The sequence below is a fragment of the Nannobrachium achirus genome (assembly GCF_963921795.1).
Source record: "Nannobrachium achirus genome assembly, chromosome: 4".
Classification (NCBI taxonomy): Eukaryota; Metazoa; Chordata; class Actinopteri; order Myctophiformes; family Myctophidae; genus Nannobrachium; species Nannobrachium achirus.
Genome location: NC_137813.1, coordinates 46,242,295 through 46,269,827, shown reverse-complemented (window position 1 = coordinate 46,269,827; position 27,533 = coordinate 46,242,295). Strand labels below are relative to the sequence as shown.

General features: G+C 44.5%; 1 protein-coding gene across 1 annotated transcript in view; it reads right to left on the bottom strand.

Annotated features, from left to right (window-relative positions):
* The window catches only part of adgrl1a (adhesion G protein-coupled receptor L1a), a 155,845-nt gene that overhangs the window by 15,479 nt on the left and 112,833 nt on the right, over positions 1-27,533 (bottom strand). The window contains exons 11-21 of the mRNA XM_080724950.1: positions 26,453-26,633; positions 25,204-25,326; positions 23,179-23,384; positions 19,913-20,086; positions 13,317-13,520; positions 12,310-12,530; positions 11,595-11,661; positions 11,232-11,323; positions 9,307-9,475; positions 6,866-7,021; positions 2,946-3,042 (exon numbers count right to left, since the gene is read on the bottom strand). Coding sequence (XP_080581076.1) covers positions 2,946-3,042; positions 6,866-7,021; positions 9,307-9,475; positions 11,232-11,323; positions 11,595-11,661; positions 12,310-12,530; positions 13,317-13,520; positions 19,913-20,086; positions 23,179-23,384; positions 25,204-25,326; positions 26,453-26,633 — 1,690 coding nt within the window. The remainder of the gene's footprint in view (positions 1-2,945; positions 3,043-6,865; positions 7,022-9,306; positions 9,476-11,231; positions 11,324-11,594; positions 11,662-12,309; positions 12,531-13,316; positions 13,521-19,912; positions 20,087-23,178; positions 23,385-25,203; positions 25,327-26,452; positions 26,634-27,533) is intronic.

Below are 27,533 nucleotides of genomic sequence, written 5' to 3'. Positions count from 1 at the left end.
TTGAGTACTTTTCCACCACTGCACACTTCGCACAGCCAGGCAGTAGCAGGAATTCTACAAGTCTGTGATTAATTAACACAACTGCTCGGTCACACACACAGCTGTTTACTTATTTATCCTTAATTCCAGCCTCTTATCCTCCTTATCTCTCAAGGCGAGCCTCGTCCAACTCTGTCCTTCCGTTCCGCGCTGCCACGCTCTTCCATTTCTCTTCACTCAATCGTTCCCTTTCTCTCTCTCTCTCTGCCTCTCTCTCTCTCTCCGATCCCTCCATCTCGCCAAGAGAAAAGGCATTTTTTTCTCTCTCTTCACAAACAATGCCAAATTACCAGGGATTATCTGCGTCCGCAAGCACATCACGGTACCTCAATTTTCCAGCAGGAAATTTTAGAAGCTACTTTAAACTGTCCAGAGTGTACTGTACAGTTAATGGGGGAAACGTGTGCGTGTGCGTGTGCGCGTGTGCGTGTGCGTGTGTGTGTGTGTGTGTGTGTGTGTGCGTGTGCGTGTGCGTGTGCGTGTGTGTGTGTGTGTGCGCGCGCGTGGGGACTGGACACATCACTATTGTCTGGAAGAGGAATAGGTTCACAGGGACAGTGAACTGGAGGAGTCACAGAGATTAGAGATGCAGATGATAACGATATCTCTTTTCATTATCCCTCCATGATAGCCAGGCAGGGACGTGCAGAGAATGTTAGCAGGGGCTGAACTTTCTAAAAAGGGCACTTTTGGTGAAAATATCGAAAATAGCAGACCTCCAAGGTCCTTGGAGGTCGGCTATTTTCAGAGAGAGGAGAGTTTGGACAAGGCAATTCTCTTGAATGCCGCCTTCAGGCATTTGCATTTCTTTCACCATAGTAAAAACTGCATTCATGGTCTGGAGAGGGCACTTTTTACAGACAGATAAAAGGGCAGGGGCTCAAGCCCCTTTCGATGTCTATGTGTGCACGTGCCTGTAGCCAGGGCATCTTTCTGTGTGTCTCTCTGTCTCTGTCTCTCTCTCTGTGTCCGTCTCTGGCAGAGCTGCCTTCTTGCGCTTTCTCCCGACTGACAAACCTTTGTTTTTTTTTCCACTCGAGAGCAAAGTAAAAGAGAAGTAAAAGGGAAGTAAGAGAAGTAAAAGGCTCTGCGTTTGACAGTAAAATCCGGAGCACCCGCCTTCATGGGCTTGTTGCTCGCTCCCTCCTGGTGACATGTGCAGGCCCCCGGAAAAACACCCACCCACACACACACACACACACACACACACACACACACACACACACACACACACACACACACACACACACACACACACACTAGGGCATTCACGAATAGTGATTTTTAGTATTCAAATTATTCGACCTCAAAGTATTCGAATAGTCGAATATTCGACAGGATTGGCCAAACTGTCAAATATTAAGCAAGAGGCGAACATTGTGAAAATAGCAGATCTACATGTACATGCTCATAACGCCTCGCATGTAGATCTGCTATTTTCACAATATTTATCTGCAGAACCGAGTGACATTAAATGTAATACCCACAATTCCAAGTGCTTGTTAGGGTTTTAGGTCACGGCCTAAAAAGGTTTGAGAACCCCTGGTATAGAGCATTAACAAATTCATCCACCAGGGGCATTGACAACTCATTCTTATGACTTCCTATCTAGCCAAGTTTTATAAACTATATATATTTTTTAAGAGAAAAAAAAGCGAATATTCGACTTTGGTGAACAACGTCGAATAGTGACTTTGATATTCGAATATTCGAATATTTGGTGAATGCCCTAACACACACACACACAAACACACACAAACACGCGCACACAGAGACCTTTCAGGCATGGAGTCATCGCATATAGCAAACCTCTCCTCCTCATCCCCCAGCCCACCCCCCCCCCCCCCCCCCCCACCCCCGCCCCACCCTGCTCCTGTCACTCTCCTCAATTAGAATAATTACCCCCTGTTCGCTCGCACGCTAATCAGTTCATTAAAAACAAAATGGAATGAAATTAGCATAGAGAGTGATGGCTGATTTAGCGACTGCCTGGTTGTCATCAACGCAGCCAGACGCCCCCCCCCCCCTCCCCCTCCCCTCCCCCTCCCCCCGCCTTGCTCCGTCCCCTAACCTCAGCCAACCTCTGTGTGTGTGTGTGTCTCTCTCTCTCTCTCTCTCTCTCTCTCTCTCTCTCTCTCTCTCTCTCTCTCTCTCTCTCTCTCTCTCTCACAATGACGCCACCGACAGCCAGACAGACGGACAGACAGACAGACAGACAGTGACACGGACACTGACTGCTGCTGCCGCCACTGGAGGGCTCGGCGCCGCAAGCCGCAGCCCGTTTGCTTCTGCAACTTCCTCCCGTATCTCGTGTCTTGTCGCGCGGGAGCGCAGAAGACACCCAAGCGCCTCGCTGCGTGCGCGCTGGGTGGCGCGGTGTGTACGCGTGTCTGTCTGCGTACAAGTGTTTCTGTGTGTGTGTGTAATTGGACTTTTATTTGTGTGTCTAACTGGCAAACAGTCGGAAGCCTTGTTTATCGTCACTGTCGGGCAGAAACCTTGTATCTCCAAGTTTCAAATGTGTACGTTTTTTTTTGCAAAGTAAAGCCCTGCTTCATCAGACAAGGCCGTCGCACAAAAGTAGTGAAAACAGCAGATCTACGAGCACACAACGCCTCGCACCGCGAGGCGTTGTGTGCTTGTAGATCGGCTGTTTAGTTAATTTTTTAAAATGATGAAAACGAACGGTTTCGGACATACAAGGTTTCCACCCGACGACAACGTTATACTTTCTTGTACGCCGGTGGCGGCGGCGCCCACCGAAAATAGCAGAAGTGCACACAAGCTCATAACGCGCGGAGCGATTATCTATTTTCGGGCATATATATGACACCAACACCATCATACGATGGGGTATTAATTAATCAGGCTAGAGTGTGGTGGTGACGGGGTGGGAGGGGCCTCACCGCGGTTGAGCGTGGGCGTGCTGTTGATGTCTCCCGCCATGAAAGAAGACTCCGTCTGCTTCCTCACCGTGTCGTTCCACATCCTGCGGATCCGACTCTGGATGAGAGGAGAGGAGACGCATGGAGAGGAGAGGAGAGGAGAGGAGAGGAGAGGAGAGGAGAGGAGAGGAGAGGAGAGGAGCGCAGTGAGTGGCAGCAGACACAGAGAGACAGATAGTTAAGCCATTAAAAACTGAGAAATACCTAAAAAATAACTTCTAAAACCTAATGTTTTATCTGTGGTGCTCAAGGCTTTTAATGACAAGGACCCCTAGAATTACATGTATTTGACCGCGGAACCCCCATCTGAAAATATGTTGTTCCAGGGACCAAGAGAAAGAAAGATTTGCGTTACAAATGTTCGCTTTATATATATATATATATACCTGTATATATAGGATACCTACTCCTCCAGCGAGGGAAATGCGGTATTTGCAGCCCAACCCAGCTGCTTCGCTGCCCACAAGGAGCGCGTGAGCAATTAGGGATTAAAAGTCTTGCTCAGGGACACGCATCAACATTGCTATCCTGGCCGGGAATCGAACCAGGGACAACCAGGGGAACTGGTTCCCCAGGCAGGCTCCCTTAAAAATGCATTCAAAGATTTGCACACATTTTCACAATGTATCAAAGATTTGCACACATTTTCACAATGTATCAAAGATTTGCACACATTTTCACAATGTATCAAAGATTTTCACACATTTTCAAAATTGTTCAAAAATAGCAGATCTACAAGCTCGCAGCGCGGCACTCGGTGCCGCGCTGTGAGCTTGTATATCTGCTATTTTTCAAATAGTTAAAGCATAAAATAATGCTTAAAGTGGTTCCAATCTAGAGTGACACGGATATGCGTTCCGGGTCCAGGCGGCTTAAATATAGAAACACGCTGGGTAGACTTTGAGACTCAGTGGGGGCTAACTGTAATCAGAGCGGCGGGGCTCTCGTTCTAATCCGCAAAGAGCGACAAAATAGCAACAACAACAACAACAGACAACGGAGACGCGCGCGGGGGCATCGGAGTATAAACAGGGCTCTGGCGTCCGCCGCGTCTCGTGTTAACAAGACGGGAAGCTAATAGAGTGGAGATGCGGAGGACGTGATTACCGTCGGCTGATCCCATTGTCGCCGGCGGAGGCTTCTGATTACGACACGCGAGAGCTTGTTTACTGATTGCGGACAGACAGCTGAAGTGCTGTCATGAAGCGTGGAGAAGAGCGCTGGGTCTGTGTGTGTGCCTGGCTGCATGGCTGCACACTTGCGTGTGCGTCAACACATTTTTGGACACTGCTCCTACAGATTTTGCCCTAAAATCATGCAAAGCGGTACACAGTATCTCTAAAGTCATGTCATCAACATGGATCTGTTCCATTTCTCATATTCCCTCCCGATTGGCTACCATTGCCTTCTAAAGTTTGTGTATGCCGATTAGGGAGTCTTACTGGTAATTGTGAGTACAGTCTATATATATTGTCACTATTGTGCAGCAACCTCTTCATGTTTCAGCTTTTATTTATTTTTTATTTTTGGGGGGTAAATCAATGTCCAAGTAGTGAAAATATAGAGAGTAGAAATAGAATATAGGCTATTTCTGCTATTTTAGAAACGTTCTAAACGTTCTAAAAAGTACATATATGCATACAAGTATAAGTATATAAATATATATATAGAGGTGGCCACATGGACAACACAGCACAAGGGACATTTGGGCACTTCGAGAGTTGGGCACCTGGACAACTGGCCACCAAAACCAAAAACAACCAAAACAACTGGGCACTTGGAGAGGTGGGCACCTGGACAACTGGGTACTAGGGACATGTGGGCAAGACTGACAGATACAGATCTCCATATATTGCCAATTTGCCATCCATTTGGATCACTGCTGCAATGTCTAGATGTGAACTTCTAGTATATATAACCAATGAAAAGTATTAACAAGAGCTTGTAACTTGGTGGGTTGGGATATGCGCACAAGAGCCCTCTCACGTATTAGTTTTTACTGGCCAGTGCACTCAGTGCCAATTATCCCAACGCACCCTACATTCTATTGGATCCATTGGAACGCTTTCCATTTCCTGAAAAATAATGGCTTCTGCCTGACAGCAACTATACAGTATACAGTATAACTAAATATATACCGGTACTGTATATATTGGTAAGGGCTATTAAAAACAGTAACTATTATATCGTCATTGTCGTGCGGAAACCTTGTATGTCCAAAAACATCCTTTTTTGTGTTATTCTTCTAAAAAACGATTTAACGTAGTGAAAATAGCCAATCTACAAGCACACAACGCCTCGCATCGCGAGGCGTTGTGTGCTTGTAGATCGGCTATTTTCACTACTTTTGTGTGACACTTTTGTATGATGAAGCATGGCTTTAATTTACACAAAAAACATGCACATTTGAAACTTGGAGATACGAGGTTCCTGTCTGACAGTGATGATATATACAGTAAATGTGTGTATACTCACTGTGTGTATGTATATTATGTATTGTTTGTGTTTATACTACACACTTGTATGCGTGCGCTCGTGTGTGTTTGCCTTCATGCTCAGACGTGCATGACGCTGCGTGTGTATTCAGTTATGCGCACCACTGGCTGCGCGTGTGGCATCATTAAATGGCGCTGGCTGTGTCCTTGTCCTGACCTGCCTGGGTGCTGTGGCGTGACGGGCCTGCCTGCCTGCCTGCCTGGGTAATAGAGCTCAACAGTGACCGCCCACTCCCTTTTTGTTTTTGTTTTTCAACAGCCTTGTCTCGTCTCCACAAGTGAGTTTCTTCTCCATTTATTTATCTGGTTGCTCTCTAACTTTTTTTCATTTCAAGGACCTCCAAAACTCAAAGTTACAAGGGGTCGATTTGGAACCACCTTCAAGGAACCCTCACGTTGAGAACCACTTATACAGGCTTCTCAGAAAATCCTTAGATGAAGAGGTTTTTTTATGTCTGGTTACAACTTTTCAGAAAATCCTTGGATGAAGAGTTTTTTTTTTTTTTTTTTTTAAGTCTGGTTACAACTTTTCAGAAAATCCTTATATGAAAAGTTTTTTAAGTCAACTATCTAGGGGATGAATCGTGACCATGAAACATTTCAGCTCAAGAAAATAATTGGAAAATGCAAAAAAAAAAAAAAAAAGGCATAAGAGCATGGAACTCATCGTCCCATAAACCTGTGCATACCTTTACAACGCTTCCAAGCTAACAACAGCTGAGCTAAAGTTTCTTCTTCATTTTAACCTTTGTCATTATTATAGTGTTTATATTGTAATATTGTTCTGTTGTAACATATTGCAGTTGACTTGTTGTGATTTCTGACGACGATGTACAGTACATTATGACCATACGTCCAGGCTATGGGATCTAGTAGTAGCAGAAAGTCACATGACAGACAATAGCGATGGTATTTCTCCATGACATCCAGAATATAGAGCACCGGAGTCTGACATAATTTACGCATCCCATAGACATGTTTAATATCACGCCATATAAGAACTGTGTTCCAAAAATAAACAAATGAGCCCGTGATTGGATATGAAGCATCAACTGACAGCGAGAAAACACTAACGTTACCGCCGCCGAATTAATATATATCTTTTTCATGTCAGAATACAGCACTGCAGGGCTGGACTGGGACATAAATTCGTCCCTGGCATCTTGGCCCAGACCGGTCTGCCACAACCGGCGCGAACCGAACATAGAAGATCGACAAGCCCACAACACTTTTTTTTCCTTTTCTTTTTTTTTGGTCCACTGGCCCTCTAATGATCGGTCCAGCGGACATATGCCCGGTATGCCAGATGCCCGGTCCACCCCTGCAGAACTGTTATTTGTACTTCCAGACAGACTGACTGAGCTCTGCACTGAGGTTGTTTCTGACCTGTCTGTGTGCGGCGGCGTGGCGGGCCTGGCTGCCGGTGTAGTAGCGGTTGTTGGCGCGCAGGGCGGAGTTCTTCAGGGAGCCGTGGGAGCTGGTGGTGGAGGTGCGGCTGCAGCAGTAGGAGTGACGGAGACATTTACTGTACTCCTTATGGACCTGGTGTTGGGAGAGGAGAGCCCAGCAGAAAACACAAAACAACTTTTAGGTTTTACAGCCACTCATAAATACATAGGCTTTAGATTGATGCTTTAGCCCCGCACCGCTCCGCTCCGTGAGGCGAGGGACGGCCGCGAAACACGGCTACAGTGAAATGAAATGTACTTAATGCTCTCTTATTCCCAGGCCTGTCAGGGGGACATGACTCAGAAACGATCCGTACATCTTGTCTGTCAATCCATCCCCCCCCTCTGTCTGTCTGGGTTCCCATGGAGACGTCTTCATATCTGTCTGTCCAGCTACTTTATTCCTCTACCCATCCATCCAGACACACACACACACACACACACACACACACACACACACACACACACACACACACACACACACACACACACACACAGGGGCGTCACAAGGGGTAGGAAAGTGAGTTACTAGGGCCCAAGGTGGTGGAGGGGCCTTAATTATTTTATACTTTAGCTATTGAAAAATAGCAGATATACAAGCTCACAGCGCTGCACCGAGTGCCGCGCTGCGAGCTTGTAGATCTGCTATTTTTGAAAAGTCGTGAAAATGTGTGCAAATCTTTGAATATATGTATTTTTTAAGCGAACATTTGTAACTAAAATTTTGCTTCTGGGGGGTCCCTGGAACTGGCCAAATACATACCATTTTGGGGGTCCTTGACATGAAAAGGTTTGAGCACCACTGACATGGAAACATAGGTTTCTTGCACACATTTTCACAATTTTTCAAAAATAGCAGATCTACAAGCTCGCAGCGCGGCACTCGGTGCCGCGCTGTGAGCTTGTATATCTGCTATTTTTCAATAAGTTAACATTCATGGGGGGCCCGCAATGAATCCTTGTACCCGGGGCCCAGAATTTGGTGTGACGCCCCTGCACACACACACACTCTTACAATCACATTCATAATCCCATTGTCTCCATACAGTATACTGTATGTGTCAGGACTAAGTGACTGGAAAACAACAGCTTCTTCCAAGAACTGTGACAGCATTGATGGACTCATAACCTCATTCCCCTCCTAATACATAAACATGTGCACGAGTGCGCACGCACGCACGCACGCACGCACGCACGCACACACGCACGCACGCACACACACACACACACACACGGTTAACCTCACACACATTAACTCGTGCAATATGAGCTATTGGGCGAGTGCAATATCGTATCTAGTGGATGGTTCCTCGTGGTCTCCCCTTATTTTAATATTTCAATATTTATTACATGTATTATGGATGTTTTTGAGCGGTGTCTCAGTGCTTGACCGAGTGATAAACTAACAGTTTATGGCATATTGTTGCTCTATCGGTATTTTTTTGTTGTTGATGCGGCTTTTTGTTTTTAAGTGGATGCACATCCATCAATTTACAAACCATCCATCCATCCATCCATCCATCCATCCATCCATCCATCCATCCAATAATAAAACAATAATATAAATATTAATAGTTAGAAATGATAAAAATAATAATAAAGGTTAAATCTATTAACCATATACACCCCTCACTTGTATTTCATCCCTATATTCATTCATTTGTTCATTCATTCATTAGTGTGAACCAGTAAATTCATTCATTCATGCGCGTGAACCAGTAAATTCAACCATTCATTCAACATATTCATTCATTCGTTCATTCGTTCATTCGTTCATACATACATAAATACATTAGGGCATTCAAGAATAGTGATTTTTAGTATTCAAATTATTCGACCTCAAAATATTCTGGCCAAACTGTCAAATATTAAGTAAGCAAGAGGCGAACATTGTGAAAATAGCCGATCTACATGCTCACAACGCCTCGCGCTGCGAGGCATTGTGAGCAAGTAGATCTGCTATTTTCACAATATTTATCTGAGGAACGTAATACCTAGAATTCCAAGTGCTTGTCAGGGTTCTTATGACTTCCTATCAAGCCAAGCTTCATAAACCATGAAGAAATATATATATATATTTTTAAAGACAAAACAATAAAAAAAAAAAAAATAAGCAAATATTCGACTTCGGTGAACAAAGTCGAATAGTGACTTTGATATTCGAATATTCGAATAGTCGAATATTTGGTGAATGCCCTAACATTCATCCATTCATTCATTCATTCATGTATTCATTCATTCATTCATTCATTCATGTATTCATGTATTCATGTATTCATTCATTCATTCATTCATACATTCATTCATTCATTCATTCATAAGCGTGAAGCAGTCGTGTCAACGATTCCTTCCACACAGCATCCAGCCAGGCTACAGTACCTTCTTCTGCAGGGCACAGTGGAAGATGAAGATGAACATGCCCTGGAAGGCGTTGAAGGTGGTGAAGAGGTAGGCCATGATGACCGTGTTCTCGTTGATGAAGAGGAGGCCGAAGGCCCAGGTCAGCCCCAGGAGGAAGAGCAGGGCGATGGCACCCAGCGCCCACGACCTGAGAGAGGGAAGACGCCAAGGCTTATTTCACCTTTCGGGTCCGCCAACACACACTGTTAGTGTTATTATTAGTGGTTCCCATTCCCAACCTTTTTTAAGTGGAGCCCCTGAGGGCCTCTGAGACCCACAAACGTGCGTGCACACACACGCATGTACGCACGCACGCACGCACGCACGCACGCACGCACGCACACACGCACGCACACACGCACGCACGCACACACACATACCGGTATGAGCATATAGCCGGCTGTTTTTCTCTCTGCTTTTGAAAATGTTTTTGAATATTTGAACTATTCTTTTTACAACAATGACACGTCCAAAATAGGGATGCCAGGTTGAAAATGAATAAAAATACTTTTATAATTTTGTGCAACAGGTTTGAAATGTTGTACTACCTTCAAACAGCCAAGCCCTCACACACCCCTATGATGTATGGCAGCAGGGTAACCTGGGAGCGATACCATTTATTTACCAGGTTTTCTGATCCGGGCTGGAGCGGTAAGAACGGCATCAGGCGGCCGAAACCCTCGATTGGAACCACCGGCGCCGTGCATCTCCAAAAAGTATTTTTTTTAGTTTGGTATAATAGTTTAGTTTCTTTTGGTATAATAATCGTTTGGTATGTCCATCTTTTAATCTTGTAGCAGGACTATCAAGACTAAACTAATTGATTCGCATTATCCATCCACCGCTTATCCGGAATTGAGTCACGGGGGTACCAGTTCCAACAGAGAGTTCCAGTGTTCCTTCTGACTCAACTCTCTTGTCGTCACAACAGCGCAATTCAGAGACTGCAATACCGCTCCTGCTGCTCCGATTCTCCGGCTGATCTCCTTCCCCATCTTCCCCTGCCTCTCATTCGTGAACAAGACCGCGTGATACTTAAACTCCTTCACCTCGACGCCAACCAGAACCCCACCACCGGAACCCAATTTATTTTTTCCTTTTTTCTAAAACCGGATCAAATGGCTCAGTTTTAGAATGTATACCAGGCTTTCCTCCGTGGTGGAAAGCCTGGTGACGCGAGGTTAATGGCAGGGCCCGGACTCCAGGTTGGGGAAACACTGATTTAACTCCTTATACCCCCTAGAGACCGAATCAATGTTTTGAGCGTGATGGATGACGTTTCACTGTGATTGCACTGGCTCTTGGCGTGACTCCAACGAGCTGGATTTAACAAGTGAACTCACTTGATTGCACATTCACAAAATTGCCATTTTGCTTCGTCTTCCCTGGCCTGTACAACAGTCACGTGCACACACAGACATCAAACGGGGCTTGAGCTGCTGCCCTTTTATCCGTCTGTAAAAAGTGCCCTCTCCAGACCATGAATGCCGTTTTTACTATGGTGAGAAAATGCAAATGCCCTCTTTCCATGTCATACTTGAAGGCAGCATTCAAGATAATTGCCTTGTCTAAACTCTCTTGAACTTGAAAGCAGCATCTTATGCTGAAAGAATTGCCCTCACTGTGTAGAAATCTGTGTATGCCACATCTCCAGTATTGCCTTTTTTTATGCTTAGTTTAGTGTGGTATCAAGTACTGAAAATAGCCGACCTCCAAGCTCACAACGTGTCGCAGCGCGACGCGTTGTGAGCTAGGAGTTCTGCTATTTTTCAATATTTTCACCAAAAGGCCATTTTAGAAATGTCAGCCCCTGCCTCTGTAACATTCTCTGCACGTCCCTGCTGTACGGTACGTGCAGCAACGATAAAAACAAAACGTTCTCCGTTGTTGATCCTTGAACTCACTTGATGTTATCCAGACGGCTGGAGTCAGGTTTGAGTGCGGAGGAGTTGCGGATCATCTTGTGCAGCGTGATCATCAGGAACACCAGGTTGAGCTGAAAGAACACGGAGGAACACGGAGTCAATCTGCTGCGAACAACGCATGCCGAGACCGACTCTGAACTTTTAAGAGCCTCAGCAAAAGTACGACAAAACGATATCACATCAGCACACCGTAGGAATCCCGAGTGTTAATTCAACCCGGAGAAGGTACGAATGCAAACGCACGGACCCGTAAAGGAGTCTCAAACGGATGGATTAACACGGAGGATTTTACTGTGTGAAGAAGTGAGAGGTATAATACTGTCTGAGTGCAGTGACTAATACCATAATAACGAACGAAACGGGTCCAATGAAACTCCAGATGAAGTAGTTATCCACTCTCAGCCAGCACCTAGGATGAGACAGAGGATAAGAGACAGTTACACACTCGTGCACTCAAGTAGGCCTGCACGCAAAACACACGCGCATATTCATGCCCACGCAGGCACGCACGCACGCACGCACGCACGCACGCACGCACGCACGCACGCAAGCACAAACTCGCATACCATCGTTGTCGTGTGAAAACCTTGTATGTCCGAAACCGCTCGTTTTGCATTCATCGTTTTGAAAATGATTTAAACTAGTGAAAACAGCCGATCTACAAGCACACAACGCCTCGCACCGTGAGGCGTTGTGTGCTTGTAGATCGGCTGTTTTCACTACTTTTGTGCGACGGCCTTGTATGATGAAGCAGGGCTTTACTTCGCGAAAGAACGTACACATTTGAAACTTGGAGATACAAGGTTTCCTCCCGACAACGACGATACACACACACACACACACTCACTACGTATTCCCCAGTCTTGGTGGATTATCTTATAGAAGCTAATCATCAGGCTTTGGTTAAGTGTGCTCTGAAAAAGCCAGTCCACGGGGAGGCGCGGGGAGCTCGCTCACACTATAGGCCCCCGTATATTACATCTCCTGCTGGGGGAATAGCATAATCCTGCCTCTCAATCTGCAGGTGCAAAAAGGGGCCCCGGCGCTTCACACGTACGCTTTCTTGGTCCCATAGCTCCTGTAGTCAATGGCCGCCGAGATGCCCACCACCAGCGCGGGGAAGCAGTAGCCGCAGAGGTAGTAATACTTCTTGCGGGAATACTCGCTCTCAAACACCTCCACCAGCATGAGGTAGAGCTGCACGCCCTCCAGACACATCCAGGAGAAGGCGGCCAAGAAGAAGAAATGCAGGAGGCCGGCAAAGATGGGACAGGCGATCTGATGAGACCCCGAGAGAGAGAGAGAGAGAGGGAGAGGGAGAGAGAGAGGGAGAGAGAGAGAGAGAGAGAGAGAGAGAGAGAGAGAGAGAGAGAGGGAGAGAGAGGAATGGAACGAGCGGGAAGAACAGGGGGGAAAATAGAACAGTAGGAAAAAAGGGGAGGAGGTGGTGGAACGGTGGAAAGAGAGACATAGGTAAGTGGGAAGTGGAAAGGACAGAATAGTCGTTACCCATGGCAAAACGCTGTGGCCTTAGGGCACGTGTAAATATTTAAAAGCGGCCTCGGGACACAACCGGGGTTAATCCCCCCCTCTCCAGAGGCGTCAATTGGGTATGGCAAGGTACAAGAAAGATACTTTATGTCAGTGTTTTAAACCTAATAAACACTGTGGAGCATCAGCTGTTGTGCGGACCTCTATTCTTTTTTAATCCTATGTCAACCACGAGTCCAGAACCAGCACTTGGAAAGGATGTGCGCACCACCTTTGTACTTTTAACAAGGTACAGCAGCTGCAATACCTTGGCTACCTTGGAAAAAACTAAAATGTACTTCTTAAAATGAATTCATCATGCCTGTTGCTAAGGTATGGCAACATGACTGGTGTCTGCAAAGTGTCAGCAAAAGCTAAGGTATGGCAACATGACTGGTGTCTTAAGACACCAGTCATGTTGCCATACCATGGTGCCATACCTTAGCTTTTGCTGAACTGACGCCACTGCCCACCTCCCCCCGCCCGGTGAGTCCTGGTAATAATAATAAGACAAGAGGGGAAAAAAGCTCTAACGTGGTACTGGGTCTTGTCGATGCCGATGAGGAAGAGCAGCTCGGCGATGAAGAGGTTGATGCAGAGGTTCTTGTGGATGGTGTTGCGGTCGGTCTGGAGGCCCCGCAGGAAGCAGAAGGTGGAGATGCAGATGGCCAGGCACACCAGGGAGATGACGATGCCCACCCAGGTGATGACGAACAGGATCAGCTCGTGCATCCGCCCGGGGTACTGAGGGAGCGGTGGGAGAAAGTACTCACATTAAGTAAAAAGTATCAATACTGCTGAAGCCACACCAAAGTACCTATGAGAGTGGATTCCCCATTCCGCCAATGTATTTCAATGGGAATGGAGCGGTTTCATGCCAGTAGAGCAGGGGTTTTCAAAGTGGGTGACGGGGCACCCTGGGGTGCAGTGACAGCAGTCCAGGGGTGCAGCTAGATCATTTCATAATATTTGGAATTTATTTGGACACTTGAAAAAATATTATTTAGTATAATTTGAAACTTGAAGTACAAAGTTCTAACCAAAATGGTTATTATCTCAACATTTTCCTCGCAACATAATCAATAAAACATTGTCACTGTCGGGCAGAAACCTCATATCTCCAAGTATCAAACATGTATGTCTTTTGCCCTGCTTCATGATACAAGACCGTCACACAAAACTAGTGAAAACAGCCGATCTACAAGCACACAACGCCTCGCATCTGCTGTTTTCAGTTTAGTACATTTTATAGATGATAAATACAAAACAAACGGTTTTGGACATACAAGGTTTCCACCCGACAACGACGATATGCTATAAGGTGCTGGGAGAGAAAATTATAATGCAGGGGTGCCTCAGATTAAAACAATATTTATGGGGTGCCCTGTGACAAAAAAGTTTGGGAACCCCTGCAGTAGAGGATATCTGCGCGCAGACTTTGCATTTATGCTGGATCAGATAAATTCTCGGTTTTCCCCCTCTGTCCAATCGGGTGAGTCGAAGGCGGAATGGGAAGGGTTCTGGAAGTGACTGACAGGCATGTCACTGGCTTTGGGACAGAATGCGCTCTCTGCGTTTTTTTGTCAGCCGCGTACCAAAGGAGTTTATCAGCTGACGACCATACTTTGGTGTGGCTGCAGCCTTACAAGTAAAAGTCTGAAATTCAAAAAGTACTTTAGTAGAAGTATGAAAATGTTGGCATCAAAATGTACTTAAAAAGTACCAAAAGTAAAAGTACAAAATGTTTGAAAATAGCAGATCTACAAGCTTGTAGATCGGCTATAATAGCCTTGGTATAAAATAGGGGCTAAAGTGGTTTATGTATGTTTTATAATATTATAATTTATATCTGCAAAGTAACTGATAACCAAAGTTCTCAAATACATGTTGTGGAGTGAAAGTACAATATTTGGATCCAAGATGTAGTGGAGTAGAAGTCAAATTATTGGAAATACTCGAATAAAGAACAAATACAGTACAGTAAGTACAGTAGTTACTTTACACCACTGTGTGTGTGAGAGAGAGAGGCCACAGGGCCGGAGAGAGAAGGGCGGATCAGAGGCAGAAGAGGAGAGTGAGGGAGAGAGAGAGAAGTAACAGAAGGAATAAAGAGATAAGAAGCAGAGGGAAGGTTGGAAACAATAGAAGGGAGGGATCAGTGAGATGGAATGGAGGGACGGAGGGGCGTGCGGCTCGCTTTGAGAAAGAACAAGATTGCTTCACTTAATATTTGTAAATATATGCAGGAACTCTAAAGTGGAGAGACAAGAGACGAGACGTTGTTGGAAAAATACATGACATTCAGATTCAAGTGAATGTCAGCGGGAGTAGCAGGACATGAATGTGTAAGAGCTGTGCCTCCCAGAGAGTCAGAAGAGAGAGAGAGCTCAACACAAAGAGCAAGACACTGTCGGGTGTGCGTGTGCGTGCGTGTGTGTGCGTGTGTGTGTGTGTGTGTGTGTGTGTGTGTGTGTGTGTGTGTGTGTGTGTGTGTGCGTGTGCGTGTGCGTGTGTGTGTGTGTGCAGGGGTGTCGCACCAAATTCTGGGCCCTGGGTACAAGGATTCACTGCGTGGCCCCTGTGCTTTAACTGTTGAAAAATAGCAGATATACAAGCTCACAGCGCGGCATCTGCTATTTTTGAAAAATTGTGAATCCTTCTAAGATTTTTTGAAAAACCTATGTTATAATGTCAGTGGGGGCTCAAACTTTTTCATGTGAAGGACCCCCAAAATGATATGTATTTGGCCACGGACCCCCATCTCAAAATATTTAGTTCCAGGGACCCCCCCAGAAGCAAAATTTGAGTTACAAATGTTCGCTTAAAAAAGACATTCAAAGATTTGCACACATTTTCACGACTTCAAAAATAGCAGATCTACAAGCTTGCAGCGCGGCACTCGGTGCCGCGCTGTGAGCTTGTATATCTGCTATTTTTCAATACTTAAAGTATAATAATTAAGGCCCCTCCACCTTGGGCCCTAGTGACTCCCCCCCCCCCCTTGTGACGCCCCTGTGTGTGTGTGTGTGTGTGTGTGTGTGTGTGTGTGTGTGTGTGTGTGTGTGTGTGCGTGTGCGTGTGCGTGTGCGTGTGCGTGTGTGTGTGGGCGTGGGTGCATGTGGGTTTTTGTGTGGATGAGCGTGAATAAATATTACCATTCACAGGAATGGATGTCTGCAATGACACCGGGCTGCATTTTAACCACTTTCACCCTTGCATCCCTGTTTTGTGCATATCATTATACTGTAGGTCATACATGCAGGCCCGCAGGTTAATACCAGACTACTGATATATTATTGATTTCAGCTGTTACAATTCCAAACATGACCTGCTTTAATTACGTCATATTAGTAGCTTAATGACTAGTATAGTAATATTAAATGACTTAATTGTATAATTAATTGTATTTTTTTTATGTCAAATGTATTTGTATTTAAGTTCATGAAGTTAACATGAGTATATAACTAAATGCGTTTGAAATGAAATCAAAATGTTACATTTCAGGATTCCATTTTTTTTTTAAATAACAAAACATTATTAAGGATTCCAATTCAAAAGAAGCAAAAATAGCCGATCTACAAGCTCAAAACGCATCGCAACGCGATGCGTTTTGAGCTTGTAAATATGACAAAGTAGGACGTAGCAATATGCAATGTGCCTCTGGAGTGAAGGTGGAAATATAGAGGCCCTCGCCATCATCAAAGTTGCCAACCCCTGCTGTAGGTGAAAGTTCTCAAAACGTGAATATACTCTAGCTAGCTCGTCTACAAGCCCCCCAATGCAATGCACTGTGCGGTTCAGGACTAGGATGCAATCACCAAACCGTCTACTAATTACTATGATGGAAAGACTGTTTGGGCTGAGGATAGATTTCCCTTTGAGCTTCATGCAGTACCTCATGTCAACCAGTAGTGGCCCCCACATGACCACAGGATGTAGCCTACAGTAAATGTCTGGATAGGAGAGCAGGTATAGGCCAACTACAAGCACTGCATTGTGTTGGATAGTCCTTTGTAAAATAATGTTTTATTTACCAAATTAAATAAAAAAGTTAGGTATTGTCGGTTGTATTGTCTATGAGCCGGAGATGAGTGTCAGTCCATGCTGTAATAGGGTGTTATCGGAATTGGTTCGGAGGCTTATCGGTTATTGTCTCCACCAGCCGAAGGCTGAGGGAGAGTATGTTTTCCCCTCCGTCCGTCCGTCCGTGCGTCCGTGCGTCCGTCCGTGCGTCCTCGCAGTTTGTGAACAGCTAATCTCAGTCACCGTTGGCCCGATCGCTGCCAAACTGAGCACACACACTCCCTGGATGCCAATCTAGAACCTCTGCCCCACATTTTTCAAATCAGCCTCATGGTGGCGCTATAACAGGCCGATTTGTGTGGCCTGGTTGTTACCAGCTAATCTCCGGCGCCGTTGGCCCGATCGCTGCCAAACTGAGCACACACACTCCCTGGATGCTAATTCAGAACCTCTGCCCCACATTTTTAAAATCAGCCTCATGGTGGCGCTATAACAGGCCGATTTGTGTGGCCTGGTGGAGACCTGTGCTCGGAAGAGCACTGCTTCTAGTTTTCAATGTGTTTGGTTGATTTTTTTTACTACTCCTGTAAGGACATATTACTCTCATAAGTAATACTGCCCAACACTGGTCACTAGTGTCACATGGGGGCACAATTATTTGCCCATTGTGCTCTTTAGAAGTTGTACATGTGCAGTTCACAACTCCTGCTTGCATGGACGTGTGTTACCTGTGCCCAAGAAGACCATACAGTATGTATGCACTGACCAGTCAAGAGTTTTAATGAATGTAAACTTATGTGCAGCCAGTGCAAGATGTCATTTGCTGTAAATTAGGTAACTGCTTTAGTTGACCACGTTTAAAATATAATGTGATCTCTCACACTTCTGCCAGTGTGCCAGCGATCACCATCCCCTGTGCCAATGTTGGCACCCGTGCCTAAGGTTGCCTACGCCTGCTGTAGATAGTAAGAGTAATTAGTCATAAAACAAAACAGGTTTTGTCTCCATTTACTTACAGCTAGGGCTGTCACAATTATTACATAATCGTCTAATCGTGATTATTTGAGATGATCGCAATTATTTTGTCATAATCGTCATAATTGTGAATGTTGAAAAATGTCCGAAATAGTGGAAATAGCAGATCTACAAGCTCACAACGCGTCAAAGTTATTTTTTAAGTAGTACGTTGTCAAATATGTCAGTAATTTCTTTGTATATTTAGGTTATGCGTCATATCTACCATGTACAACTTCAAAGCCTAAAAGCCAAACAGAAATGTAATTATCAATGACAAAAACACAATTAAATCGTTAATCGCCAATTATCTGAGTGACAATTAATCGTCATGTAAAATTTCATATCGTGACAGCCCTACTTACAGCCTGCATTCTACATGAAATATGCATTGTATTTTACATTGTGGAAATGGCTTTTTCCCATCGACGTTACCCTCGTGGTTAACCATTCAAGTCAGACCACAGCTCATTAACTTTGAAATACTGAAGTAATTGACCATCATTGAGAAACACGGAAATACAATTATTACAAATGAAATAGTGAGAGACTCACTCACAGCCGGTCTGCTTTCTAATTTATGTTTTTATAGCAGTGGAAAGGATTTAGACAATTATTAGATAAATGCATACCTTTATGGACCCCAGAGGGGAAATTCAATATCCAGTAGCAGCAGCAGCAGCATTTTATTATTAATACCCTATTAAAAGATATAGTATGGAATTGATAACTATCCTTTGGCTCATGTCATTAGTTGTGTCTTTCCTTCACAAACACATTACTATTCAAGGGATCTGACGGCTCAGCAAACGCAAGTAAAGGTCTTTACATTTCTATTAGTAATGAATGAATGAATGAATGAATGAATGAATGAATGAATGAGTTTATTTTGAACAAAATAAAATACAAAACAGAAGAAAAAAATACATGTTTTTGGTGCCCCCCTGCATGGAGAAATGCACCAGCCGCCAGTGGTTGAAAACAGCAGTGGTGCAATGTAACTAAGTACATTTAATCAAGTATTATAATGAAGTACAATTTAGAGGTACTTTTACTTTACTTGAGTATTTCCATTTTTTGGATATTTTATTCTTCTACTCCAATACACCTCAGAGGCAAATATTGTAGTTTTTACTCAACTTCAATTGTTTGTCAGCTTTAGTTACTAGTAGTTACTTAACAGATTTAGGATATTGACAATCAATCAAATTATTAATGAAAAGTCTTTTTTCAAAAATAGCAGATCTACAATCTCACAATACATTGCACCTTGACACATTGTGAGCTTGTGGAGCAGCTATTTTTAATTAATTTAATTAAGTATAAAATGTGGCATAAGTGGTTAATGATCAATAATTATGGCCCAATAACATGATTATATGATTCTGAAATGGGCAGTGGTACTTTTACTTCTACTTTAAGTAAATCTTTATGCTAATAATTTGGGTACTTTAAGTAAGTATTTTTACACTGTGGCATGGCTAAATTTCAAATACAAAATCGGAATATCTCTTCCAGCACTTATTTATCGTCGTTGTCGGGTGGAAACCTTGTATCTCCAAGTTTCAAATTTGTAGGTTCTTTCGCAAAGTAAAGCCCTGCTTCATCATACAAGGCCGTCACACAAAAGTAGTGAAAACAGCAGATCTACAAGCACACAACGCCTCGCACCCGCGAGGCGTTGTGTGCTTGTAGATCGGCTGTTTTCACTAGTTTAAATCATTTTTTAAATGATAAATGCAAAACGAACGGTTTTGGACCTACAGTACAAGGTTTTCATCCGACAACAACGATATGCATTTATATAGCGCTTTCATCCAAGACGCTTTTCATAGATGGTGCATTACATTCACCCATTCATTCACGCACACATTCATACACCGATGGCAGAGGAAACCATGCAAGGCACCAAACCTGCTCACCGGGAGCAACTAGGGGTTCAGAGTCTTGCTCAAGGACTCTTCGACATTAACTCAGGGGAAGCCCGGATTCGAACTGGGAACCCTTTGTGCCCTAAAGACGGTTTCTCTACCCCTGAGCTATTCCGCCCCCACTGAAAACCAGAGTATTGGGTCTTGTTCTCCGTCACTCACGTCGGGTTGGTGGTGGGCCATGAGCACGGCGAAGTTGGTGAGGTGGCTGCAGGAGCAGGTGGTGTGTGTGCTGTTGGTGTCCAGCAGCCTGCAGCCCTGGGAGGACCACTGGCCCGTCATGGAGCGCTCGGAGTAGTTCCAGAACGAGCAGTTTGGACTGTAGTGGTTCTCCAACTGGAGAGGAGAGGCGAAACACACATAGAGGATGATGACAGGGACACCATTAACCCTAGAATGAGTTAATGCTTTAACTATTGAAAAATAGCAGATATACAAGCTCACAGCGCGGCACCGAGTGCCGCGCTGCGAGCTTGTAGATCTGCTATTTTTGAAATGTTTTGTTTTTTAGTTTTTTTTGCAAGTCTAGTTGAATATATATTTTTAAAAGCGAACATTTTCAACTCAAATATTTGCTTCTGGGTGGTCCCTGGAACAACATATTTTGAGATTGGGGTCCGCGGCCAAATACATGTAATTTTGGGGGTCCTTGACATGAAAAGGTTTGAGAACCACGTGGTTTAGAAGAAGGATTTAGAACACATTTATAGAATCAGGTAAAAAATATTCAAAGACAAAAATAGCAGATGTACAAGCTCGCAGCACAGCACTCTAAATGGGTTAATAGAGTCTAACGTAATTTTCATATCCTACCTGAGTCATCCCCCCCCCCCCCCCCCCCCCCCGCTTTCTGAATTCCCTGTCTGAATCTGACATGTTTAATATCGCGCCGGAAATAAACAAATGAGCACGGCGGTTTGACTCATTATGGAAATGAAGCATCTGACTGCAACTGACAGCCAGAAAACGCTAACGTTACTGCCGCCTAATTAATACAATTTACCCCCAGAAACAGACCGAGAGTTGAGTTAAAATTTGAGTTGAAATTTGAGTTGCGTCCTTGTGTCCTTTGGAGCGGAACAAGAGTAGGACTTGACAAAGAGTGACTGACTATTGTAAATGATATACTGTAGAGCCACCTCCCTGACAATAGCGGCGGGACAGTTTTGTTTATTTTAGGACCACAATTAGTATATGAGACGACTCTAAGATGACCCAATGTTATTCTCCATAGTAAAATGACCTGGGTCGCGGAAGTCAACCCTAACATTTTGGCCAGTATTATTAATTAACACTTTGCCGTCCGAAATAGAATGGTGGTTGGTAGATTAGCCGTGAAATTTCTATTATTGTATTGTGATCTGAGACATAATATTATGTTTATAAACATGAGCCCGCCGCCACTCCTTCTTGGACAGCGCCGTTGTTTTTTCTTTTTTTTCCCCCCAGGTCATTAGCTCACCGTGATTATCTGGTTCTCCGTTGGGATAGAATGGGGGTTTTGGCCGATCATCGATCTCCCCGTGCGTTTCGCGTGCACGATCCCTTCACGTAAATGTCCCCGCAAATAATCCATGTGTGACTCAAAAGCAGAACTGAAAATTTTCGCTAGCATAGCCCCTAGCATGGCTGCTGTAGAAGCACCAGGGTACAGACAGTAACCGAATGGGGGAATATGCCTTGGAAAAGGAAAGGCCAATGACATCACTTCTGCTTCATGCCAGCCCAGCCATGAGCTATCAATGCACGAGTGGTGACTAGGGAAGGTTAGACGATCGCCGATTTTCGGATGAAAATCATTTATTTCGGTAAATACGGGAAAGTACGGGAAAGTACGATTGGCTGCCCCTCCCCCCCTAGGAAGTCCGATATAGTACGATTTTAACATTAAGGGGCTCCCCGTGGCTTTGAAAGGGTTAACACAGGGCTTAGTGCAGCCGGTAACAGCAACATTTTTGGGAGAATCATTCAAATACATTTGGTTAACTCTTTGAGTGCCACCCTAGTCACCACTAGAGGGCGCCCAGTGGCCATAGAAAATCCCATAGAGATATGCTGGTATATGCAGAAGCCCTGCAGCCATGACTTGCCTGAACACTTTCCTTTGTGCATGTACAGGAAGAGGATGAAGTTAGCTTGAAGTTAGCTATTGGCTACCAAGCATTTTAGAAGCCTTATTTTCGTCAACTTAGCCATGATTAAACCTTGCACACCTCATGCATGGGAAAAAAACAGAGAAGAATGAGCTCTAAAAAATCCAATGCAATCCTGGATTGCATTGGAGTGGATTTGTTCACAGCTTTCAAACAAAAAAATCCGATTGGAAATCCGTTCAGGCATTCTTGAGATAATCGCCATTATGTTTTACATGTTATGTAAACAAACATGGCTGCCCTGTATGTTAGATGGGGTTGTATGGGGGTGGAACATGCAAAATCGCGATTGAAATCATGTTCACTAGATTTGATGGGGTCCAAAAAAAAAAAAAAAAAAATTCAAATTTTTTTTTTTCAAAAAATCTTTTTTTTTTTTTTTTTTTTTTAAAGCCGAACTAGTTCGGGATCGGCACTCTGCGATACGCTAATAAAGCCGAACTAGTTCGGGATTGGCACTCAATGAGTTAAAATCATGTTTGGAGGTAACTTTTCGATTTAAAAAAACGTGCCACTCGTAAATCAAAGATGGCAGCCATTTATTTCAGGATGGACCGGCTATAGAGTGCTGTCCATACTGTCTCCGACCACCGAACCTTTCGCCGGAGAGTCCCGACTTTCCGACGTGCAGCTTTCCAAACTCTAATTCGGGGTAATGCGTTCAGTTGAACCGGACCTTTCCGACGAAAAGTTCGGTAGTCGGAGACAGTTTGGACAGGCCTTAAGGTGGAGCTAATAAACTCATAGGCTATATGCACAGCAGCCATATTGGAGAGAAGTTGGGTCTGTTCTCACTTGTTACCAATGATACTAATGAAGACTCTGTTCCATTTCATGTAGAACAGTGGTTATCAAACCTTTTATTTCAAGGACCCCCATGGTCCATTTGGTTCCATCTGTACACTCTCAGAGTTACACACCTTTTAAGGGGTCATTTGGAACCTCCAACTGGACCACACTTTGAGACCCACTGGTGTAACAGTGTTTCCAGTGAGCCAATTAACATGAACAATATCAGCACCCTGAATCGGTTTGACCAGAATGGAACAGATCCTTCATTAGTATTATTGGTAACACCTGTGAAGGAAGTGGGAAAAGACCCAACTTCTTTCCAAAATGGCTGCTGTGCATATAGCCTTATAAGGTGGAGCTAATCAACACACCTGTAGGTGTCTGAGTGTGAACACCACCGGCTATAATGTGGAGCTAATCAACACACCTGTAGGTGTCTGAGTGTGAACACCACCGGCTATAAGGTGGAGCTAATCAACACACCTGTAGGTGTCTGAGTGTGAACACCACAGGCTCGGTGAGGAACACCCTGCTGGACTCCTTGTTGATGGAGGCGGCGATGACGTGGGAGTTGACCGCCAGGCCGCGCCCGCCCTGGCCCGGCTCCAGCTCCATCTTGACCGTGGCGTTCTCTGTGGACAGGAAGGAGCCCAGGTTCTTGTAGAGGACGAAGACCACCTTCACTTGACCTGGGGAGAGAGACCAGATACATGCAGAGAATGTTAGAGAGGCAGGGGCTGAAATTTCTAATATTGAAAATAGGAGACCTCCAAGCTGCAGCGCGTTGTGAGTAGGGATGGATATCGTTCACCTTTGAATCGATACAATACCTTTTTCGATACCTGGGAATCGATATAATACCCTTTTCGATACCATTTTCGATACTTTTTAATTAAGTTTAACTGCTCTACCGCATCGGTAGAGCAGAGGTGATGATGATGATCACACAGTGTGGCGGAGCGGAGAGTATAGACGTTGGATAATCATCAAAATAAAAACATTATAGGCTATTGTCGGCTATTTTCCACAGTAACGAGTGTAGCCTACCAAAGCAATCATTAAACTCTCAGTAGCCCAAATGTTAAAGATGCGACCGGCCAGGGGTGTGTTCCAGAGTATCGAAACAAAATATTGTTCGTTTTTACGTGAACCGATACCCGATAGTATCGATGTCATGCAATCGATACCATTAAAAGTATCGCAGACGATACCCATCCCTAGTTGTGAGCTTGGAGGTTGGCTATTTTCGGTACTTGATGCCACACTAAACTAAACATAATCAAGTCAATACTGGAGATGTGGCGTTCTAAATGGATTTATACGCAGAGAGGTCACTTCTTTAAACATAAGATGCTGCATTCAAGTTCAGGAGAGCTTGGACAAGGCAATTGCCTTGGCATTTCTTCCACCATATTGAAAACTGCATGCATGGTCTGGACTCGAGGGCACTTTTTACAGACAAGTAGAAAGGGCAGGGGTTCAAGCCCCCTTTGATGTCTATGTGTGCATGTGCCTGAGAGAGACAGAGAGTAGAGAGACAGGCAGCAGGTCGAAAGATTAAAAAAAGAAGAAAAAAAGAAAGATGGATATTACGTGAAAAGATAGCTACAGACAGAGGGAGGAGGGCAGAGGAGAGATGAGGGAAAAGAGACAGAGAACAGAGAAATGGGAGCATAATATGGTAATGACAGAGGGAGAGAGAGAGAGAGAGAGAGAGAGGGAGAGAGAGAGAGAGAGAGAGGCAGAGAGATAGAGAGCGAGAAAGTGACAGGGCGAGGAGGAAGGGAGACGGAGAGAGGGAGTTAGTGGAGGTTAGAATGATGGTAAGGAGCGTTTCATTTTGACTGGTGGAAGAGAGCGAGATTTAATGTGGAGGGCAATGGAACATTCATCCCTCAAGCATTCACAGATCTCTTATTATTCCATATGAATATTTCATGTGCGTTTGTTTCAATCATTCTAATCTCGTTCTCCCGGCACGAGGAGCCGCACGGAGACAGAAAACAGAGAAAAGGGGGATGGGGGGATGGGGGGGATGGTGGGGATGTGGGGAGGAGTGATAGAAGAAGAGGGTGGGGTGCGGCGGAGGGAGGGTGAAATGGGAGAGATGAGAGAGGGGGATAAGATGGCGGAGAGACGGAGCGAGGGAACGGAAGAGGGAGGAGAGGAGAGAAGCGCACCCAAGTGCTGAGATTGCTCCGTCAAGGCAGGCTGGGGCTGGTGATAGTAATCTAACACGCCTCCCCAGCTATTCTATTAAGACGAGGCCGTTAAGAAACCATCAGCAAAAGAAATTGTCTCAGCGCTTTTTGTTAATCTGATTAGCCCATTATTATCAACCAATAACTTAGTCAACTGCATGCAGATTGTTTTAAGCTTGCATGAAAATGCAAATGGGGGGGAAACACGGGAGAGTGCGCTCTCTCTCTCTCTCCGGGGAAATGTCCTTTATTAGGGTTAGAGGGGGTGTTGGGGAGGTTGGGGGGGGGTTGAGAGGGGGCTGCTGACCGTTGCGGCTGTACTGTTTGATGGTGGAGGCGGAGAGCTGGATGGTGCTGTCACTGGCGTAGTTCTGTGGGAAGGACAAGTCCTGGAGGTCCATCTCTGTGTTCAGCACGTGCACCTCCAGGTCTGGCAAGAAAGGAGAACACAAGCATTATAATTATGTCTCTGTCGGGTGGAAACCTCATAATTATGTCCAAACAGTTAGTGTTCAGGAGGAGTCAAATTCAGGAACAGCGAAAGCAGCAGCTCAAAACTCGAAGCTCGACCTCGAAACGCGGCACGAAGCGGTGCGTTTCGAGCTCATGGAAGCCGGGATATATGCATTTTTCAGCAGCCAGGATGAATACAATTTAATGGTCCGCCGAACATAGTATTTCGCAAGGCATCATGGGAAACTAAGTTTTTTCCTCACTCTCTGCCACGGTAGCAAAAGCAGATCTACAAGCTCAAAACCCGAAGCTCGAGCTTGAAAAGCGACACGAAGCGGCGTGTTTCGAGCTCGCGGATGATCGAGTAGGGTGTTCATTTAAACACAAAAAAAAAAACACAAAAAGAATAGAATAATAATCTGGAGATAAGAGGGAAATGTGTCCCAGCTCACCGATACATACAAAAGCACTGTTCATTTTCGGGAAAATGAGCTCAAGTGGAGTCAGGAGGTTTTGACCGATGGGCTTTTTACTACTTTTCAATGGTTCAATATTATTTTAACCAACACACAGACGTAAAGGGTGTTCAATAGCACATATTTTTGAAAAAAGGGGAGGGCCAATCGGGCGGAGTTAGCTGGTTTGGCAGAAAGTGGGGAGTTAGGAGGTTTTGTCCCAAGCACCTTTTACTACTTTCCATTGGTTCAATATTATTTTAACCAACACTCAGCTGTAAAGGGTGTTCAATAGCCCTGATTTATGCCAAAAAATCTAAAACCTCAAAAATGGAGTTAAGAGGTTTTGGCCGGACAGTGACGATATATTGTTTTGTATTTGTTGATGATATGTATTATTGTGTTATTTTTTTTATACTATGTTGATGAATTGAATACATAGTGTAAGTCCACAATGGAAACAAGTCCCCAGGCTTTTTTGTTTGTTTGTTGAGTTATCCATTTTTTCCTTAATGTCTGACTGTACCTCGTGCTGTTTACGATTCTGACTTCAATCAATCAATCAAATCAATCAATCAACCAATAAATCAATCAAATCAATCAATCAAAAGCCAGCACGACGCTCCATTCTAACAGCAGTGTTCTCACCGATGTTGGGGGCTCTGTCGGAGAAGCGGTTGCCATACATGTTGTTGGCCAGCAGGAAGGCTCCTTTCTCCAGGACGTCCAGCAGCATGGTGGCGGTGTGGGCCTGCTCCGTGGTGTTCATGTCCTGCCACGACTCCAGAGCCTCCGGACGCAGCAGGTTGTCCACCGTCTGCACCACCGCCTGCCACACACAGGGGGAGCCAGAGGTCATTTTATGTTACCACCCACTCGCGCGTTTATCCTAATATAAATAAAACATGATCGAAGCATATCGTCGCTGTCGTGGTGGAAACGTTGTACTGTATGTCCAAAACCGTTCCTTTTATTATAATCATTTTAAAAACTGGTTAAAGTAGTGAAAATAGCCGATCTACAAGCACACAACGCCTCACGGTGCTTGTAGATCGGCTATTTTCACTACTTTTGTGCAACGCTCTTGTATGATGAATTAGGACTTTGATTTACAAAAGAACATACTATTCTGAAACTTGGAGATACAAGGTTTCTTCCCGACAGTGACGACATATAGCTTGCTGTTTTGTAGAAAATATAAAAAGATAAAGATATTTTAAAATATAATTTCGTGGACAGAAATATCGAACAGCTGACATCTTCCTGCCTCGGATTTCAGGAGGTGTAGTCCCGGACTCTATAGTAGAGCATCCGGAGATTGTGGAGTAGTTGTCTTGGCTATACGCGAGACTATAAAGTAACTAACAATTTCACTGTTATTTCCTCGAAAACTCACTATACTCCCCCTGCACTACATTTATTACTGTGCTATGTCAGACATATTACCGTTCTATTTCACACTTACAATTCATTTAATGGCAATTTTGATGGCTTTATCGGCTATCCAATTTATTGGAGTAGCCTGCTTGATGAATCATGTAATTCTCTTGCTCAGGCCTCTCAAAATGAAGGATTGACTGCGGGGTGCAGAATAAAGAGCGTTGCAGTCACAAAATGAATCGAGAATTAGAATGCACTCTCATTTCGACTGAACAGAGAAAGCGACCCCCCTTTCTTTTTTTGTTTTTTCCCGTTGGCGATGCTGTGATACTGAGGTCAGTGTTGATTT